Source organism: Ambystoma mexicanum, chromosome 4p (assembly GCF_040938575.1).
Source record: "Ambystoma mexicanum isolate Mex_15411 chromosome 4p, UKY_AmexF1_1, whole genome shotgun sequence".
Classification (NCBI taxonomy): domain Eukaryota; kingdom Metazoa; phylum Chordata; class Amphibia; order Caudata; family Ambystomatidae; genus Ambystoma; species Ambystoma mexicanum.
In genome coordinates, this window is record NC_090927.1 from 774,084,916 (window position 1) to 774,106,606 (window position 21,691).

A 21,691-nucleotide genomic window follows, 5' to 3' on the forward strand; every position below is an offset into this window, starting at 1 on the left:
CAGGCCCACTAGCATATCACGGTTGTGTCCCGACACGTAGTCCACGAGGAAGTCCAGTTCCTGCGTGCAGAAAGGCTTCTTCCTCAACATGCCAGAGCCCGGAGCTGTGTCTGGGGTCCCAGCCTCTACTGCAGGTGTAACCTTCCTCCTCTTGGACAGTGGTTGACTGGCAAATGCCACCCTGATCAGTATGGGCAGGGGTGCTGGTGGATTGAACCAAGGGAGTGGCAGGTGGAACAATGATGGAAGCCCTGACTTGCGTCAGTGGCTGCTGGGTGCCCCTGACTTGACCCTGCGCAGCAACATCTGCTGTGCTAAGGTCACTGACCGGGACTGTCCTGGATGGTAGACTCACAGCCGGGATGCTGTTGGCTGAATCTGCCCATGCACTTCCCAACACCCGTCTGCTCGGGGCAGCAGATGACCATACTGCTGCAGGGACATCTGCCTCGGTCAGGGCAGCTCTGCGTGCACTTCCCATGTGCCTCCTGACCTCCTGGAAATCATCCTGGGACTCTTCAGGTGCCAACGCAGCATGCACTGGTGGACCCTGAGCCTGGGTGGTGGTGTCCACAGCTGCACCTGCAGCTACCACTACCCTTGGGCCTGTGGCAGTCGATGAAACGGACTGCCGGGTCACATGGGCGCCAGTGCCAGATGCAAGAACTGCATCTCCCGGAACCACAGGGGGTGGTGGCATGACTGCACCAACAAGTGGCACAACATCATGCCGAAGTGGCGCACCCCTGCCTCTTCCCCCCCTGCAGCCACCCTGGACACCCGGGAGTCCTCCTACTCCCTGGTCATCCCAGCCACGTCCCTGACCACGGCCGCCACGTGGAGTACGCTCAGCTGAGGCACCCCTCACCTTTCGTGGCCTCCCAACCATGGCACAGATGGAGTAGTTCCGGCACAGATGTAGTAGTGCCAATGGGAGGTGTACACAACAATTGTCCTGGGCAATTGGGGTGAAGGGGGTGGGATACAAGATGTTAAAAGCACCCCTGTGCACTTGCAAGGCTGTATGTGACCCCAGTGATAAAGTGATGGGTCACGCAACGCTCAGGCACCCCAAAACTGCAGTAAAACTTTGCATGCAACCCCTGGTAGCCCACGTGTGTGGAATTAACCTCCTGCAGTACAGGGGGGCACCCAGGGACACGAAAAACATGTACGCGTGGGATACACAGGCTACTATGACCTCGAAAACGGGTAAGCGATACACAGGGGCACCTGCAGTGGGAAAAATAGCGTGCGCGACTCACCGTCTGACTAGCGTGATAATGAAAAACACGCGTAGCCAATCCCCCCGCCAAAAGAAGAGATCCGTCCTTGATCTGCTGTGAAGTTGTGATGGCGCGCAAAACAACCAGAAGTAGCAACACATGTCGGTCTCCACGAAAGGCACGTACAGCGAACTGCTGGCCCCGCTCACCTTTAACCCGTGCTGAGGAAAACGCCAACGCGCGTCACGTCACTTACGCGCTTAGGTCCTTTCCTCGAATTACACACATTAACACGTGGAAGTGCTGTTTTTTCATGTGCTGAATCACTATGCACCCGTGATGAGGGGAACGCCCACACGTGTTACGTCACAGATGCGCTTACGCGCTAGGGGCTTTCCCTCGAATTACCCACTGAGCTGCTGTTTTTTCACGTGCCAAATCACTCCGTATCAAGCTGGCCACACGACAACACACAGAAGACTATGCTCCTGCCCAGAAGGCCACATTACTGCCCCCCAGAGCCCCGAGCCGACTCCCACCAGCCATCTGCTGCTGTCTGCCTGCCTGCTGGCCACATGCCCTGCTATTTGGTGCCTGCACGTCAGCCATCTGCAGGGGTCCAGTTGTTGTGACCACCCCTGCTGGAACAGAAGACTCCCGACTGAAGTTCTATCGCTCCACAGCCCAGCACCAAGACCCAGTTGCCCACCCACACCTGCCTCGGGGGTTGCCATGTGGGGGCAAACACCATCGGAGACCGCTGGCAACCCCCAGCCAGAGAGGCAGAGGGCTACCAGCTTCAGTGCCGCAGAAGTTGGTATCCTGGTGGAGCAAGTCCTGGTGCGTTATGATGCCCTCTTCGGAAGACCACGCGCCGACAATGATGGACGGAAGAGGATCTGGAAGGACATCATGGCTGCCATCAACGTGGAGGGGTGGCAGCCCGCGGCATACAACAAGTCCGGAAGCGCTGGGAGGACTTCAGGTCCAGGACCCTCAGGAAGCCCGGCGCCTCTTGGAGGCAGCAGATGCAGAGGGGGTGCCGGGTCCGCCTTACCGATGACCAGATGAGGGTCCTGGAACGTATACGCCCAGTGCTTCACCTCCAGGTCCTTGAGAGGCATACCCGTCTGGAGTCGAGCGGTAAGTGTCCATGTGTACTGATTGGACGCAGTGCATGTTGAGATGTGCCAGGTGTGTGCAGCTTGGACATATGTCTTGAAATGCCCATGTGTGGACGTGTATGTGCGGGGACATGAGCCTGTCGCATGTGAGTCCAGTCATGTGTGGGGCACATCAATGGTGTATGTGTTCAAAATGCATGATGCACAAATGCATGTGGGGATGCACACATGTTAGCATTTCTATGTATGTACTATGGCATGGTCGGGGTGTGACACATGGATGCTGGTTCCACCTTCATGTACGTGCACAGCATACATGTGCGTGTGTGTGTTTGACATGTGTGCAAATGTGATACGCCATGGATGCATGTGACACAGACATGTAGGAACCCCATTGGCAATGTGACATAGTTGCCGATGATTGCACTGTGAAAGGTGGTGGAGATGTACAGATGCATGTATGTCTGGTGGCGTGTGTGCATGTGCTCGGCACTCCCGGTGTTGGATGTGATGTCAGGCCAACCTTCTGATGTTCATGCTGTTGTATGTGTATGGATGCTGCTGCCTGCTGCACGATTCCTGTTAATTTGCGCATGTGTGTGGGTTCAAATGATATGTGTGTTGGGGAGTGTGATGCCAACTGTGAAGTTTGAGACTGCCACTCATGTGCAACTGTCATGTGTGTATCAGACCATTGTACAGTGCCCTGATGCCTGTGTTCTGTCTCTCCATGTCTGCAGCGTCAACTGATGAAGAGGGCGAAGACAGTGCTGTGGAGCACAGCGGCAGGGATCCCACCACCAGCAGGAGATGCTAGGCCCAGCTCCCCTCCAAGGTTTTCATCTCTTCGGGGAGTGAGGAGTCTGGTGCCACGTCTGCGGCCGCAGCTGCAGAGGGAAGGTCCAAGAGGCGGAGGTTGGAGGTGGACTTCTCGGCAGCAGAAGGGGCAGCTGAGCCCCAAAGGGGCCTATGGAGGTAGATGGCACAGAGTCATCCAGGTTGGTGGGGGGTTCGGTTGAGGAGGAGGCCATGGAAGGCCCAAGCATGGGGCCTGGGAGGGATTCCACTGGTGCTAGTGGTGCAGTCCGGGGGCAGGGACAGGAGGCAGCACAGGCCGCCGCGGAGGTGCCTGTGCATAATCCTGTCCCCGATCCTGTGACTGCATCATCCGGCACCAGCAGGGATGCCTTCGTCCAGACCCATTTTCAGGGAGGGGATGCACACACAACAACTGACCTTCCTCTGCCTGCGGACGTGGCAATCCGAGACCATGTTGAGCCTGTCCTAGCTGGGGTGGCGTTGTGTCAACGTGGTATTCGGGATGACGTGCAGGGTTCTCGTGAGGACAATGCACTTCATTTTGAATACCTCATTGACCGCGTCGACCTACTAGGACGGGTCAGCAAGGCTGGGTTACCCCGTCTGCTGGAACTTCTGGCAACCCCCTCCTCAACTGAACCCCCTATGCGCCAGTCATCCTCCCTGCCATCTTCCTGCCCAAGTATCACCTGGGCACCCTGTGGAGCTGCCCCTGACCCAGCGGCCAGGCTGGTGGAGGACACATCCCTGCCACAGTCGGGAGTCAGTGGTCCAGCAGGGGTGGCCACCCCAACAACTGGACCCCAGCAGGAGGAGGAAGTGCAGGCATCGACGGGCAGGGCACATGCACGGCAGCAGCAGGCTCAAGGTGGGAGCGAAGATGGCTCGGGGCCATCAACATCACAGGGGCAGGCATCGGCCAGAGGGCAGGAGAACCCTGGATTGGGAGTGTCTTCCGTGTGGCAGTGGTTGAGCCAGCAAATAGATGCGGAGCGGCGGCGGGCGGAAGAGGCACGGCTCACTATGGTCAGGGCGGAGAACTCCATGCGCAGGGCATTGAGGCGGGCTGAGTGCCTCGAGGCAACTCGCAGGGAGTTGGAAGAAGCCTCCTTGCGAGACCTCGAGGCCAGGGAAGAGGCCCGCCTCCGGGACATCGACATTGAGTTCGATGATGCCCTGGCCCGGAACATCAAAGAGTGAGCCGTAGGACTTGCCCGCCGCCATTGTACATAGTTCATTAGTGTTAGGTTTCCTTTGCTTTTTCTTTTATTTTGGAGTTAATGGACATTGCTCCACTTCATGTAAATAGTTTTTTCTTCATAGGACTTTTTTGTAGGTTTCATTTGCTTTGGGGATCATGGACCCTTTGGACTTGGATTGTAGATAGTTGAAGACTTGTACATACTTTCTTTTTCAAATTTCCCATGGATCAATGGTTTTCTTTTATTTTGATTATTTATTTCTTATTGACATTGGCAATGGACCACTTTTTTTTATTTAACATGACGTTAATTTTCTTTTTCATTGGATTACCATTTTTTTTGGTCATATCTGTCATTGTATATTGATTTTCAAGTTTGATGTCCTCTTTGTTACTTCGTTATGTTTTTAATACATTTTTTCTAACTTCATGCTTTGTGTTGTGTTCTATCATTGGTTTTGTGCATGTCTCAATGAACATTGCCTCAGTCATGAGTTGCCACTGTGTGGCTCTGTTGTGCATTGATGCATGGGCATGGTGGTTCTTTTAAGACTGTCTTGGCATGGGTAATTTGGGAGTGGGCACAGTGGATGGTTGCGTGCTTCTACTGGGGGGCAGGAGGGATTGTGGTTGGCATTAGGGCCATGGGTCTGTTTAGTCATGACATGTTGTTTGGTGGGCCATGTGTCGGGGCCTGCTGGCAGGTGCCCGTCACTGGTGGTTGGGTGGGTGGCTCGGCGACATGAGTCGGGTCCTGCTGGCAGGTGCTCATCACTGGTGGGTGGGTGGCAGGAGGTGCCTGTCACTTATGGGTGGCTGGGGGACATGAGTCGGGGCCTGCAGGCATGTGCCCGTCACTGGTGGGTGGGTGGCGGGCTGGGGGACATGAGTCGGGCCTGCTGGCAGGTGCCTGTCAGTGGTGAGTGGGTGGATGGGTACATAGCTGGGGGATATGAGTCGGGGCCTACTGGCAGGTGCCCGTCCCTTATCTGGGGTCATGAGTTGGGGCCTGCTGGCAGGTGCTGTCACGGGAATGGGGGACATGAGTCGGGGCCTGCTGGCAGGTGCCTGTCACAGGTGGGTGGGTGGCTGGAGGACATGAGTCGGGGCCTGCTGGCAGGTGCCCGTCACTGGTGGGTGGGTGGCTGGGGGACATGAGTCGGGCCTGCTGGCAGGTGCCTGTCACTTATGGGTGGCTGGGGGACATGAGTCGGGGCCTGCTGGCAGGTGCTCGTCAATGGTGGGTGGGTGGGGGACATGAGTCAGGGCCTGCTGGCAGGTGCCCGTCAATGGTGGGGGACATGTGTTGTATTGTATTGTATTGTTTATTTATTTATAGAGCGCACCTGGCCGTTAAGCAACTGGGCACTTACAGAAAATAAATCTTGGGTTGCAGGTACATAAATAAGTTTCATTTCTTATGTTACAGGATCATATATCAAGCATTTCTTATGTTACAATGTCGGAAGACTTACATGTGAGATATGTTACATATATCAAAACATTTCTTATGTTAGAATGTTGGATGACTTACATGAAAGATATGTTACAGTTACAAGGGTTTACAAAAAATATACAGAGTATTTGGTACAGTTGGGGCATTTAGCAGTCGTTGGTGTTAAGCCAGACTTTAACGTTAGCTTTGAACCCAAGGAAGGGGCTCACAAGTGCATGGTGCCATGTGGGCTGCCTGCAGGGCATGGTCAGGGTGGATGGGCTGCCTGCAGGGCATGGTCAGAGGTGTAGGGTAGTCCCCTGCGATGTGGGCTGCCTGCGGGGCATGCCCAGGGTGGATGGGCTGCTTGCAGGGCATGGGGACGGGGGAAAGGGCACACCGGAGAGGGCCCACACTGCCAAATTGCATGTAAAACTCCCGCAACCCCCGGTATACATGTACCCCGCCCGTGCTAGCGCAAACGTGTGTAAAAGTTCACACGCACCACCAGAATACACGTAGCCCACCCCCGCTAGCAAAAACGTGAGTAAAAGTCCACGCGCACTCCCGGAATATTCGCAGGCAGCCCATGTACCATCCTCATGCCCCACAGGCTTCCCATACCACAGGGGGGACTTTTTAAACACATTTTACCTAATGCGAGCGGGGTACGTGTATTCCGGGGGTGTGCATGGACTTTTACACGTGTTTTCACTAGCACGGTCGGGGTACGCGTATTCCGGGGGTGCGTGTGGACTTTTACACGCATTTTCGCTAGCGTGGGCGGGGTACACGTATTCCGGGGGGTGCGCGTGGACTTTTACACGCGTTTTCGCTAGCGCAAGCAGGGTACACGTATTCCAAAGGGTGCGCGTGGACTTTTACATGCATTTTCGCTAGCGCGAGCGGGGTACGTGTATTCCAAGGAGTGCACGTGGAATTTTACACACGTTTTCACTAGCGCGAGCGGGGTAGGTGTATTCCAAGGAGTGCATGTGGACTTTTACACATGTTTTCGTAGGCACGAGCAGGGTACGTGTATTCCGAGGGGTGTGCGTGGAGTTTTCCATGTGTTTTCGTTGGCACGAGCAGGGTACATGTATTCCGAGGTGTGCGCAGGGAGTTTTCCATGCGTTTTCGGTGGTGCGAGCGGGGTACGTGTATTCCGAGGGGTGCGTGGGGAGTTTTCCATGTGTTTTCATGCTTGGGGGGCTGTATGCTGGCCCCCTGGCCTTTGTGCCATGTAGGGGATTTGTGCGATGTTTATGGCGCACAGGGTGGGGTTGGAGGCATTACTGGTGCTGCTGCAGGGTCGCTGCGCCGCTCTGCGCCACGGCTGGTCATGGATGTTGAAATCCATGAATATGCTGTGCGCTGAAATGGGTTTTGGCGCACGCGGCTGGCACAGACTGTTGCACGTGCACTCTGTGCGCCAGACGCATGCGCCACTTGTGTGCCGAATTCTGTGAATCACCCCCTTAATGTTTGCAAAATTAATACTTTCCTTGGAATGTGTCATATTTTGTAACTTCTGTTCCCCATGCGGGAATGAGTTCGACCAAGACAGCATGTAAAATTAGATTTGAAACTCCGCACTTTTTACATTTCTACTAATTCTTGCTACCGAGATAAAAAGTCTTTAAAGTTTCTTTATAAGACAGTCTTTGTAATCAAAAGGCAGCCACTTCGTTACTAGATCCTATTTTTTTTTTCTTCCTCCAACTGCAAGCAACTGTCATTTCCTTCAAGGCAAGGGGGATTTCCCATCTTAATTGAAAGTTTTATTGCCCCTTACACTTGACAGGTTAGTATCCCAGGACTTCCATTGTTTGGGTCCCAGCAGAGACAAAAGTTTGTTCAACCCCGTAATTATCAGGGGGTTGTCAGTATCTGCTGAGAGTTTTTATGATAGTCCCCTTCCCCTTGGGGGAAGTTTCATGGCTGGCAACTGGAATGACTGGTTTTTCCGAGAGCTTGTAAATCCAGCCCATGTGTTTTAAACTCTTTAATTTCTTATTTTGGGTCTTGAATTAAACAAACCTGTGAAAGAAGATACCGTATGTGTGTATTATCACCACTAACATAAACCCTTTACATTGCTAAGTAAGTAGGTTTTTATGCAACAATTTATTTTTTAACAGGCCAATTTGTTTTCAGTCAGCAAAAGCCCATTTTTCTACATGTGTTAAAACTGCTAACATTTCTTTCTTTAAATTCGGTTTTGCAGCTGCCTCAGATTGCCCACACTGACTTTTCAGCTGTAGTCATTTCCTTGAAGCAGGAGTTTTATCTAAAGTATAGATACATTTACACTTGACCTGGCTCAGAGAGTAAAAAGTCTCTTTGAACTGCTGCGCCTGGATACATTTTGGCAAGAAATAAACATGTGTTCCCGTGTGAGTGAAAAGAAAGTTGCTTCTTGATTTCTTTGAGAGTTGGTTTGACTGGGCCTGTCACTCAGGAATTATGTCTGGTTTTGGTAAAGCACAGGGAATATTGTGGGCATGACAGGGCCTCTTTACTCACAGTGGTTTCAGAATGAACAGATGGAATTATCGAAAAACAGCATTTTGAAAGGGTGAAAATGTTTCATTTGAAGGGGATTTTGGCTTTTGCAGCACTTGATTCCATAAATGGTTCAGAACACAATGGCATATTTTTCAGTGAGTCCCCTTGTTCCATTTTGCCTGAAGTGTGCTAGGGAGGTTGGTGCAGCCATTTTTCTTTGGTTTGCTGCCAAAATGTAGTTTTGAGCTTCTGGTGCACGCAGGAGCCAGTGCAGCCAGGTTGCTGTTTGTTGCGCAAATGCAGCTTGGTGATTTTTGTGAATGCCATTGAGTGGGTCAATATATCCCACAGCACCCAATAAGTCAGTTAGAGGGAAGCAAAGACATTTTGTCCGGGGGTGTTGTTACCACACCCTGTCTCTTTAAGAGAGAGACAGGGCCATGTGAACGGTGACATGGGAGCAGGGAGGAGGAACGTAAGGGAAGCGAGTTAAGGCAATTCCTGTTATGCACAAAATAAAGTAAGACCTATGTTATCGCCTCTGGTGTGTGTCCCTCTTTCCAAGGGCTAGAAAGCCCCAACAGGGAGAAGTGCCAGTGTCAAGGAAAACACGCCTGAAAATGTGAAAAAAGGGCCAGGTAAAAAATATGGCCAAGAGAAATTACAGTTTAGAGTCATCAAGGGGGCAGCTGCATGAGGAATGAGGAAAGATTGCAAAAAAAAGCAGCTCGCCGGCTCAAGCGTGGGAAAAAATAAAAGCAGCAACTTGACTAACTGGCTGTTAAATTGTGAGCAAAAAAATAAAAAGATGGAAAAAGTGGTCATGGCCTTCAAAGATGTAAAAGCTATTCCCCCTAAGGATGAATCTGACCATTCAACCACAATAGATTAATCTAATTTATCTATAATAGATATGATAGAGGATTTGGAGGTTGACATCAGGGAGGCTGGTAAGATCGATGATAAGGAAAAAGTGCTCCCCATTGCTTCCAAAGCAAATGAGTGGTTGTCTCCCATGGCCTTGGCAATTTTGAGACTGTTCAAGGAAGATAAACAGCCAATTAAACGTCAGTGTGTTTTGCAGCTGTTTAGAAATCTCTTGCCCCTAAGAGTGCTACAGAGCTCAGACTCTGACTTTTTAAAGCAATTTGTGGGCTGTGATAGGACAATAACAAAGGTGCTGATGTGACTTCTTTGATCAGACATAATGATTCCCTGTTTTTGAAATAGGGATACGATATCAATTAACCAGTGGGACTCACAGAGCCACAAGGTCACAATGGTAAGGCTTGTGTTGTTCCCGGGGTGGTGATAAAGCGCCGGCAGGAAAAACCCGCTAACAAGGAATATTAAATCAATGTGGAAGGTGAATCTAATGTAAAAAAGAATTGGCAATGGCTGCTGTCCTTCCTTCCTCCTCAGCGATCCTGAGGATAACTTAATTGTGACATCCTGGAACACACAAGGTTTTTTGCATCTTTTGCAAGATGCTGGATCTAAAGACTTCTTCTGCCTGGCACATGTGGTGGTGTTCCAGGAAGCGTGTATAAAAGATGAGGTGATAATTGATGGGTTTTCTGGCTTTTGACGATGGGCCACTCAGGAGGAAAAGGGTTGCCCAAGTGGGGGTCTTCTGACCCTCTGCTCTAATTCCTACAGGGCCGAAGAAATTGTGGGAGAAAGGGTGTGTGAGAATGTATTATTTGTGATGGTTGAGATTATGTCAGGTCAGGAACTGGTAATTGTAAATATGTACAGTCCTCCAGCAGGTACTAATATCCAATTTATGCAAATGGTAATTTATGAAACTCTCATTCCCTCACTTGCTAAGAACCCACCTATAGACATCCTAATAGGAGGTGAGCTGAACACAAGCTGTATCAACGATAGCTTGGCGAAAGAAGATAAATATCTGTTTAAATCTAGGATAAATGGTAGAGACAAATCGATCAAATCTGTTTGTGCTTGGCTGAAATTCTTTCATGATCTAGGTCTGTGTATAATTAAAGAGATTTGGGTTGAGGGAGTGGGTCCATCTAAGACGTGGCATAGTAAGAATAAATGCTCTAGTATTCATTGCTTCTTTGGGTGTCTCTCTGTGATATCGGACACTGTATTAACAGTCTCCGACTTCACGGAATATAATGTTCATGCGGTTTTAACAGTGAGCTTCCAGTCTACAAGTAGCAAATTGAGGGAAAAGGATAGAGCGGGTGCTGTGAAAGTGAATAACGGTCTTAACCGCTTGGGCCGGACTGATAGGAAATTAAGGGCGATATCTAGATATATGGATGAGGTCACGATTATGAGGATCTAAAAATGCCAGATGATGTGACAACTGGATACGTGCGATCACCAACAAATTTCTGTCCACACAAAATTTCAAAGTAATAAAAGAGGACGGTAAGCATGTCCACCCATATGATAGTGCTATTAGAGATAAAAGGGCTAGTTGTGTCTAGCTCTGAGGAAGGTTAATTGTTCATCGCTGGATCTTAGTAGTAAACAAAGGAAAACAAGGTGTCTGAAAAATAGTCATAGAAATTGGATAAAAAGTTATTGTTGCTCAGAAAGAAATAGGGCATGGCAGATGTTATATAGGGTAATTAATGCGGGGGACTCTAAAAAGCTATCGAACAGCTTTAATAAAAAGGCTCAATCGTCAGTGAAAGCACTTCTTGTATTAATAGTGATGAAGGAACTGATTCCTAGGTAATAGGTTTAAGGCCCCTACTCCAGTAAGGTTACATTCTAATCATCCCTTAAATTTGGAATTTACCAGAGACTGCTTGTTGGAGCTTATCTCTGGTCTTAAAACTTCTAGCGCCCCAGGACACATTGGAATCTCGAACATGGTGATGTGGGAAAATCTGGCATTATGTGCCGCTATGCTGGAACAGTTGTTTAGATGGGTGATTGAAAGTAATAGCATTCCTAGCTCTTTGGAGCAGTCTCATATTATCCTGATCTTCAAAAAGGGGGGCAGAGGTGAGCCAACTGATTATAGATGAATCTCACTTTGAGATGTGTAAGGAAAAATGTTTGCCTCCTTGCTCCTTTGTAATATTCATAAGTGGATAAGGGATAATCCAATCTTGAGCTGCTTTCAAACAGGGTTTAGGGGAGGAATGGCCACAACTCACAACATATGTCTGGTGAATGCCTTAATAAAGCAGGCGCATAATAAACCTGCACCTTGATTATAGACTTTGCAGCGGCATTTGATGATATTGATAGCTCTTAACTATTACTATTACTATTTATTTTATTTTGCATTTATTTCAGCGCACAAAACCCTTGGGCATCTAGGCTCTAGTTACAGAAAGTGCATGATACATTGGTGAAGTGCAAGAATTAGCAAACGGTTACAGACATACAATGATGTGTGTACACAGACTGGCAGACTGGCAAAGCCACACCTCATGTTACGGGGGGGGGGCTACATCAGGCAGCATATGAGTGAAAAGTAGGTAAGATTACACAGACTGGCAAAGCCTCACCTCATGTTATGGGGGGCTAAGTCGGCAGCATATGAGTCAAAAGTACGTAATATTATGCAGACTGGCAAAGCCTCACCTCATGGTACGGGGGGCTACAACAGGAGGTCATGTGGATCGACGTCTCATCCACCTTAAGGGTACTCAAGGTACCGTAATCACCAAAACGAAAGTGGTAGCACAGGTCGAAGAGCACCTAAAATCGATTTTAACACGAGGTATTCTAAGGCATGCATAACATGGTGGTGATATGGGTAGAGGTTGACATGCAGCTAAGGAAGGGCAAAGGGGAGAGAGAATGCTGCAGTAATAATGACTGAGATAGTATACAGGCAAGGAGGATGGAGCGTAGTGCCTTATGGCTACTTACCAATGTGTGTGGGGGATCTAATGTAGCTATTAGTAGCAGAAGTTCCGTGGAAGTTCTACAGGGGGGTGCTCTTTCATGCTCTGACAGGCTCAGACAGGGCCTTTTTTTGTGGGCCTTTCCTGGGGGACGGCTTTCCTCTCCTGCCGGCTTGCAATTGGCTTCAAGAGTAGCGGGGCAGCCAATCAGGAGCTTTGTGTACACCAAAGCACTAAGGCAACCTGAGAGCCCTCTGAGGCACTCCAGTGCCAAGGATACAGGCGGCCATCAGAAAGATAAGCAGTAACATAGAAATCAATAGCACTGAGTGCGCAACACATGTGTTCCCCAGGTAAAGAGGCATCTAGTTCTTTGAATACGGGCAGGAACTGCAGTCATACAATCCTGCTGTGTTGCTGAGAAAGCACATGATGAAAAGGAAAGAAAATGCACATAAGCCCCGAAAAGGGCTTACCTCTTCAAGGGTGCCACTGGGTGGCAGCAGGGAGAGATGGTAGATGTTGCTTACATGGTGGAGCTGCAGACAACCTCAACGCCGTCGCCACGGGATGCTTGCCAAATGCTGCACGAGAATGACATGGCGAGGGTTAGACTGAATGGGCAGGGTGATTTATTGACCCCAATTTTTATCCAAAGTGTTGTGAAACAGGGGTGCGTGCTCGCCCATGTTCTTTTTAATCTGTTTATGGCGGACTTGAACGACTTTTTATGTCACAAGAGTAATTTTATTCCCTGTCTGGGTAGTCGTTCAATTACTTATCTTACCAATGCAGATGACCATGTGATTTTATATTCCACTTACATCGGTATCTCAAGGAGTGCAGCGGCAATTATAGAGTATGCAGAGATAAATGGAATGATGGTGAACATGTCTAAATCAAAGTTCAAGAGATTTGGTAAAGTGCTGAGAGACTGAAAACCAGTCAAAATGGCAGAGTTGACAATTACTGCACCTTGGGATATGAGATCTGAGCCCAAAAGGGAAGGAGTGTTTTTGCAAAAGCGACAAACGAAAGCCATTTCCACAATGCTTTTAATTAAGAACTTTGTCTCGAGTGATTCATGATACAGCCTTAGTGATGTAATCTCCTTATATAAACGAAAGCTGGTAGCTATTATTGCCTACACTTTAGAATGTTCCTTTAACAAATGTGATAAGTGGGTAATTGCCTGAAGGGCACTATCTGGCGGCAAATTCTTGATCCTTGTATGGCGACCCCTATTGAAGCAGTAGTATTGGAGACAGACTTGATATCACTAGCATCTATTATAAAAATGAATGGAGGGAAATTATATGTGTGCGGAATCGGAGAGGATGCTATGGTAAAGAGGGTGAATTTGGCCATTTTGGAATTCAAATCTTTAAATTATTGTTTTTTTATTTTTTTGCTTGGTCTCCGAATTGGGAGGATGGTGAGGGTGTATTTCTGAGACATCTCAAGAAGAAGGTATTGGACTGGGACTGGATTGTTAACTACGATCATGTTTCCAGGCTTGCTTCACTGAGTGTCTTCTCTAGAATGCCCTTTACCTTTGGTATGCCCCAAACATACATAGTGCAGTTTCCTTGCTCGGTATTGTGAAGGGGGCTCATGCTAGTAAGGCTTAATAAATTGCCCATTGTAGATGTTAAGAATTCCTGGTTAGGTAAGATTAAACGAGGTTGCAGGCTATGTGGTGACCCCCAGGAGCTAGAACAGCCTGCATGTAATTACGTCCGGTATAAGTGTGAGCAAATATTATGTTAACTTTAATATGAAACATGCTGGTGGAGTGTGTGAAATTTGCAATGAATTTTTATGGCTGCAGTGTGTCTCGGTTGGCGTATATCTCTATCAGTTACGAATGCAAAGGTATGGCAGGCCTTTAAAAAGGAAATTGCTTTGAAAGAGTAGTGATCTTTGACCTGGGGATGATTATGCATGTAAATGATTGCCTATATGTAACAGGTTGTCGATTGTGTGTATGTATGGTGAAAAGAATAATTTAATTTTTTATATTGAATTTTTATATTTTGATTTAATATGTTGATATTTGTTTTATATAATGTTTATGTATGTGAAAGGTTCTATATTGAACTAAATCTCATTAAAGGAATATTAATAATAATAATGATGTTGGCCTTGGTTGGTGTGTGGTTTTTGGGTGTGGTTTGAGGTGGCTGGGAGGTCTGTACATTCCATTGGTACGGGTGCTATGAATGAAAGTGATGGCAGTGTAGTGAAGCCAATTACAGATTTATTTCCTTTGTTGCTGGTGGGTTGGGTGAGCTACTTTTTGTAGTACGGGATGTGGTGTAGATAATCAAGGGCCATTTCTTTGGGCTTCTGGTTGGAGTGGTCTGCTAGTAAGTTGTGGTGTCCAATGAAAATTTCAATTAAATGGTTAATGGGTTCTGAGATATTGAGTTTGATGATTTCTTTGAGGAATGCTTTATTGGTTTCTGGAGGTCTGTAAACCAGATAAAGGGCTTCAGTCTGTGAGACTGTAAGTATTAAGTGGCAAGATGGGATTTCCAGCAAGGTGGCATGTTGGATTTAAGACTGTGTAGGGTCACTGGGACTCACTTGAATGCTTCCCCAGTAGGTATAGCAGTGTCAAATATGTCAGATGATGTGGAGTTGGGCCATGTCGTGATTAATAAGAGTACATCGAGTTTGTGGAGGACATCGACAATTGCGACATTGTTCATGAGTTGCACTGCTGGATTAGTATGGATGTGATGGTGAGGTGTATGCTGTTGAGTTTGTAATCCTGGATGAACAAGTGTGCTGAATACCCATTGATTTTGTGGTTAGGGTATATGTATTGTAACACATGTTGGTAAATTTATTAGATGCGTGTTGTGGAGTTGTTCCCAGGAGTAGCCCTTCTGAACCCTAGCAGGCCCAAATAGGGTTAGACGTTGTTGTAGATTTTTCCTTCTTCTGCCTTTAGCTTCAGATGCCTGGTTGAGCTCACCTTGAGGGTGCCTTTGAAAACAGGAGACGGCAGGCCATGTGACCTCTATCACCCAATGAAGTAACCTGACTCAATCAGAGTGTGAGTGGCGCAGCGTTCTGGCTCTCTTAAGGGCTGTTCATTAATGTGTTTTTGGCCGAGCAGCTATATCTTCTGATCCACCTGTCATGGTATGTGCTCCTTTTAGAGGCTCTTATTTGGTGTTCAAAAGCTGATGTTAAAGCTGAGGTGGCTGGATTTTGGGGCTTCAGCAGCAGGTCGCGTGCCTCTGATGTCACCACATGATCTGCCGGCCTTTCAGTGGATGAGTTGAACACTCTTCCAGGCCCCCAAAGGACCATTTGTCAATGTGTTCTGGGAGATGAAGATGAAAGTACTGACAAAGAAGTAGATACATGCATGGCTCAAAAAGTTACAAGGCATCAACATGAACATACTACACATTAATTCAGGTGCTTTATTCGGTTCATTTTAATTCAAGCATCGCATGTCTCAGTGTTACTTTTATCTTGTGACAATGTGGCTTTAATTCAAAAGCGATTTACTTGTAAAATAAAATTCATTAGAAGACTTGTATTTTTCCACAGTCAATATGATCTTATGCTTGATATTGGCACACGTGTGCCATTGTTCACTCTTCCTTTATAGCACATTCCCTGCCTGTATTGCCATTGCGCTCTCGGGCCATACATAGGAATCCAGCACAAACGTGTCATAATCACTGTTATACATCTTGGCGCGGATGAATGCCTCCTTGTCTTGGGGTTCAGGCTGGACAGATGCTGTATTGGTGCCGTAGGCGTGTTCCACAATCTGCAATTACAAAACATAGAGTTGCATTTTGATTTCTTTTGATACACTAGTAGCAGTTTGTAGACTGTACCAAAATGAACCATTTGCCTCTACAATAAGAACGAATATGCGTCCTTGGAATGAAGCGTAATACACATCTGGGTAACTGCTTAGTTTTACCAAAACACCAAGTACATTCAAAACAGAGTATCTACTTTATTGTGCGTAATGTTGCAATGTCAATGTACTCTTTGTTTGTGCTGGTACACAACTTCATGCCATGGCATCAATTACTTGAACAAGTGCCGAAGGAGTCCTGTTGCGCCAGAGTGCAGACTTTCTTCCATAGAAATTGAGAGACATATGCCTAGGAGTTAATGATATTCTGCTGAAGCTGCATAGGAGCACCGCTATGCACTAGGCCTGCGAGTGCATAGCTAGTCATTCCTGCAAGGAGACCGAAGGATAACCACCTTATATGCGCCTAAGGCAAGTATACGTTTATTTTTCCCTTCACATTTACTAAATGACGCAATGTCAGTAATTACCACCTATCTAGTTACAATGCGCCAAACGAAACGACGTTTAATTCTTTCCCAATGACAATATATGTCCTTGTTACAGCTCTATAGTTCAATCACACAAATGAAAAGTATCAAAGCTCCAGGACAATATGCCAAACACAAAATGCCCAGAACGCCAACACTCCTCTTCAGGGCTGCTTAACAAATATTGCCAATCATGATTGTTTGATACTTTCTGTGGTTGCTTGTTCAAGATCAAAGGTTATAAGGTTCTGATTTATGTTTCTGTCCTCTTATGTCTACAGAAAAGATGAGTCCATGTTGACAAGGTGCAGAGCAAGCGCCAGATTGTGAATGGTTAGCTATGCTTTTGTGCTCTGTAATTTGGCAACAAGAATTAGGAACAAATTTAAACATCACACAATGTGCTCCATCATGAAGATGCCAAACCTCTACCTACCCCATCCCTGCCTGCCCCCAGCCTACCCCATGACTTCCTATACCCGGCGACCACACAATTGCCAACAACCACCCTACTGACCCCCACTCCACCTAAAGATACCTTGACCTTATGAGCATTGATGCACACATTTGAATGTGCTTCTACATTTACTGTGTCCATTTGGATATGTTTTGTTTAACGTTTTCACTCACTGTGAAATGGTGTATTTGGTTTAGTTGTTGATGTGAGGAGTGTTTGATGAAGTATGCGTTTAATTATTAAGAATACATGACGTATGAAATTGTTGTCATGGTTTTAACATAGAATATTGTATAGATTATTGTATCACATATTTTGAATAACGATATTTTTATATGGGTATTTTGAAGTCATAGTAATTGTTCCCCACTGCACATTTCAATAGGGATCCAGCCCCCTTGTTGATTTGCCTATGTATGAGTCCAGATTAGGACTGGATTCACAAACGACTTTTTTAGTGTTGTTTCCCTGGAAGCCCCTCTGTGTTTGACTACACTGACCTTAACCCCCATCTGGCTACCCCATCCTGGCCCTTGCCTGTCTACCTCCACATTACACCATGCCTTACTAGACCAACCCTACTTCATGCCTCGTTAACCCCAAATCACACTCACCCTAGCACACTGCTGCATATCTCATCCCACCAACCATCCCCAGCTTACTTTCACCCGCTCCAGCTTGACCAATTCAAGCTCACTGCCAAAATCCCCCTAAACATATACCAGTTATGGAGGGTCCATTGTTACCAGGAGTAAAGAACGCCAAAGTCACTCACTAAGGGAACTTCTGCTGTGGTCCATCTTATGCAGAGACATGGCAGGGGACTCACCTGGAAGGGAACCAATGGGCTGTCTGATGCAATGCAGTCAGTGCACATTTGTCATAAAATGTCAGATATTGAATAGCATGCTACTGAGGTTCTTAGTCTGCTGCCTGGCTGTTGTTGGCAAGTAAGTTCAGATCTGATTAATTAAACTTGTAATTCATTGTGTATTCAGTTTGTACATTCACTATAGCAAACCCTGTGCAACCTTTCACCTTTCTTTGGGGCATAAATGGATCATATCAATAACAGAAATTGAAAGCCATAGTGATAACTTTGAGTGCCATAATGGTCATGAGGTTGGCTCATTGTGTTAAGCACTTGTCGCCAAGATCTTCCACCATATGCCAGATCACAGTACCACACCCGGCAGGGTTAGCTTAGCCTTGCCTCTCTTTAAGGTTGACACATCTGAGTATATAAACTTTGGTTATAGTAACACGTACTGTACTACAAAACAATGTACCTGAACCAGATAGCACTAGTCATAAAATTGAGCATAGCATCAGTATGTTTCAGTATGTTTCATGTCTAGCGAGCTTGGTCGCTCCAAATGAGGGTTGTAAAATATGGGCAGCGAGGTCTACCATGGCACTATATTTGAATCCCCAACGGAGTCCATAACTCGTTATTTAGGAGAGATGGTTACGATGCCACATTGGAGGCAGTGGAATCAAAGTGTCAAGGCTCATATCACGACTTTGCCACCTAACTAAACTGCAATCCTGAATATATCATCTTATCTCACTGAATAGTACTGTGCTTTCTTTGGTGAAAAGGTCTGCCATCTCACTTTGGTGGCATCCATTGCCTGCTCTTTTTTCCATATGGGCCATTTGAGTGGAAGCAGCCCTAGACAAAGAGAGGCGACACAATGGGCCTCATTACAAGGTTGGCGGTTACCCGCCGGTGCTACCAGTGGGTTGCCGCCGAACTCGTAACACTGTTTCCTCCGCCTGATATCCCGGTGCCACCAAGTCAAGGCGGAACGGGATATCAGGTGGCAGAAAGTGTAAGTCCCCATTCATATGGCAATGGGGGATGGGGGCACAGAAGCACTGCCGCTGTTGCTGACGCTGCCGATGCTTCTGTGACAACTGCGCCTACTGGGGCCGTTGCGCCTGGCAGGTGAGACCTGCCGGGTGCAATGGCCCAGGAAAGCAGAGTTGGAGTGTGACAGTCAGAAAAGGGTGCGAACAGCACCCTTATTTCCGGACCGCCACACTCGGAATGAGGCCCAATGTCACAGGCATCTGGATAGATAATTTTGCTTTTTTCTAGAAATTCAAATATTCTTCTACACATCACGAATAACATTATGCAAGTCTGGGTCAAACATTGATTGATTTTTTGGGAATGTTTAAATCTTTACAATGCAGCACTAAACTCCAGATGAGATTTTTGTGGCTTACATTAATTAAGGTTCTGGCGCTTGCAGACCTTTGTGGTGCAGAGAATAATAATAATTTTGCATTTATATAGCGCTATGAACCCTCAGGTATCTGAGCGCTGCTTATTATTACCCACGGTGTCGACCTCGGAAGGATGAAAGGCTGAGTTTGGCCCTGCCGGATTCGAACCTGCATTACCAAGTTCCGCACGGATGTCAAAGCAAGCGCTCTACTCGCTGTGCCACTTGACCGGCTATAATGTTGCAATCGCACTCCTTCTGCATAATATTTTTCTACTGTATTACAATATTTTTTTTTTAAATTGCCATGTTGGTTATTAATGTGTGTGGTTATTTTCCAAATCAGGCCTCAAAACCTATTTCTTCTAGTTCATGAAAGACAAATATCGACATATAATTCCATCTCGATGTGCAACAAAAATTGGGAAAGTTGTCATGGGCGGATTTTGCAGACTTTCGATCAAATCCCAGTTTCACCACTTTCCAAAGGGCTGTGAACAAAGACAGCTCATTAAATCTCATACTGCTTAACCTGTTGAAATTGTCAGTGCATGAATATTTCACATTTGTTGGTGCCTAAGATTGATTTGGTTCTAAGGGTACACTCTTCCAAAAAGGCTCACTCATAGTTCAACAGATTATATAGCTCCATATGTAAGCGATATTGCTCTTTGCGGAAGGCAATGTAGTTTATGAACCTGGAGCTGGCTCATGGACCCACGGGAAGTGGAGGGTTTTGGGCTGCTAACAACCCATATTGACCTGTGGCAAGGATCAATAGGTTTTTGTTTTGTATTTGTTTTTTATTTATTTTTATTAAATAAACCTTAACAAATTAGAAAACATCATATCAAATCACAGTTTATCCAGATAGTTCAATACAATTCCACATAAACCACCACATTCAATCATCTTTAAAAAACAAATCAGTTCTCAGACCTTATCTTTAAAAATCCATTCAAATTTCATACCAGCTAAAACCAAACTGATGTTTCCCCTTTTAGAAACATTTCCCGACAGTCCCTAGCTGGTAGCGGCCCTGTTTATTCTAAAAGTGCTCCCAGATAATAACACCTGGACTCCACCAGGGCTTTACACGTTGTCACCAGATGGAACAAGGTTTCACTGTTCTTAGTATATCTACAGCCTGCCCCTTCCTTTCTTGTTAGCCTCCTTGCAATCTGGACTTCTCTTGCCCGTCCTTATCTCCACGAGACCCGCAGCTCCAGGAAACGCAGGCCGACAGATCCAACAAGAAAGAAGCCTACCAACCCTAAACAGGTGAGCCCTCAAACCAGTCGTGACAACTATTGATATAACCAATTTAACAAAGCTCTGATCTGAACACATATTTGGGCACCAGTACAAATTTATCAGGATGACATACATTTTTTTGTGCCCCGAGTTGCCACATTCTAGTCAGAGCACCTAAACATATGGCGATGGGTTAGACACTTCGATAACCTCTCGTGCCTTGCCCAATTTGACCAATGTCAGTAGGACTGAGTAGGGTCTCCCTCGCTTACCCTTACCTGCTTCATTTAGAAAACAGTATAGCCTTCACAGATTGGTTTAGTTCTCAACCAAGTCTCCTCCAGGCATATAAGATCAAAACAGTCAAGTTCCAATTCCTCGTTTGTAAATATTTCCGCAAAGCCTTTGGTGTTCCACGACCCCTCACAGAGACCCTCTTTTCCACCTGTTATACGGATTTAATGTTTCTGCGGCTCGGCCAACGCGGATGCCAACCATTCCCAGCTTTGTTGGGCTACCCCGTCCGGCAGGGCTTCTGCCCTCTTGCTGGGGGGTTGCCCTATCTGCTACATTTTCAATTGTAACTGAGAATGATTAGAACGGTGGTGGTTTGGATTCTTGCCCCTCCTTCACCGTGTTTTTGCTGGAAATTCAGCGTAGGGATCTTCCAGTGTCGCAAGCTAGCTTCTTTAGGGGCTGCTTTTGCCCTTTCACTATGGCTGTCCTTGAAGTCCATAAAATTAATCAGCTCGTAGCCCAGCGGGAGAAAATAGTTGCCCAATTCCAGAACTGTTGTTTTTATTAATGCAGATGTGAGATTTAAGATTACCCAATCAGTACGTTTCTCATTCACGAATTGAACAATTTGGATGTCTTCAGTGGAGATAGTTCTCAATTTAGGGATATGATGTAGCAAAATCATCACATTTTGTCAATTTAGAATTAGATCGTCATCTGCTGGTGTCAGATGTTCTAGATATACTCGATGTACTTCCCTCCTATTGTCGTCTCTGGAACTTGATGATACAAACAGTGGTTTATAACACTCCTGGTATTCCCTGTCGATCCCGGCCGGTTTATTCCTGGAACATTCTCTTCGATTTTTGGCTGTCAATGCCCCCTTTGATTCGACTAGCTTCTTGCTCGCCTACTGAGAAGCCTTATCTCCTTTCTGTACTGGCATCCTCTTTTCCACCAGGGTCTTAAACGGTGGATTAATCGGACCATTATTTAATAGTTTCGCTGACCTTTGTGCTTCTAATAGTGGT

General features: G+C 46.7%; 1 protein-coding gene across 1 annotated transcript in view; it reads right to left on the bottom strand.

Annotated features, from left to right (window-relative positions):
- Window positions 1–15,581: 15,581 nt before the first annotated feature.
- ME1 (malic enzyme 1) overlaps window positions 15,582–21,691 on the bottom strand; it is a 1,722,623-nt gene continuing 1,716,513 nt past the window's right edge. The window contains exon 14 of the mRNA XM_069606328.1: window positions 15,582–15,951. Coding sequence (XP_069462429.1) covers window positions 15,781–15,951 — 171 coding nt within the window. The 3' untranslated portion in view covers window positions 15,582–15,780. The remainder of the gene's footprint in view (window positions 15,952–21,691) is intronic.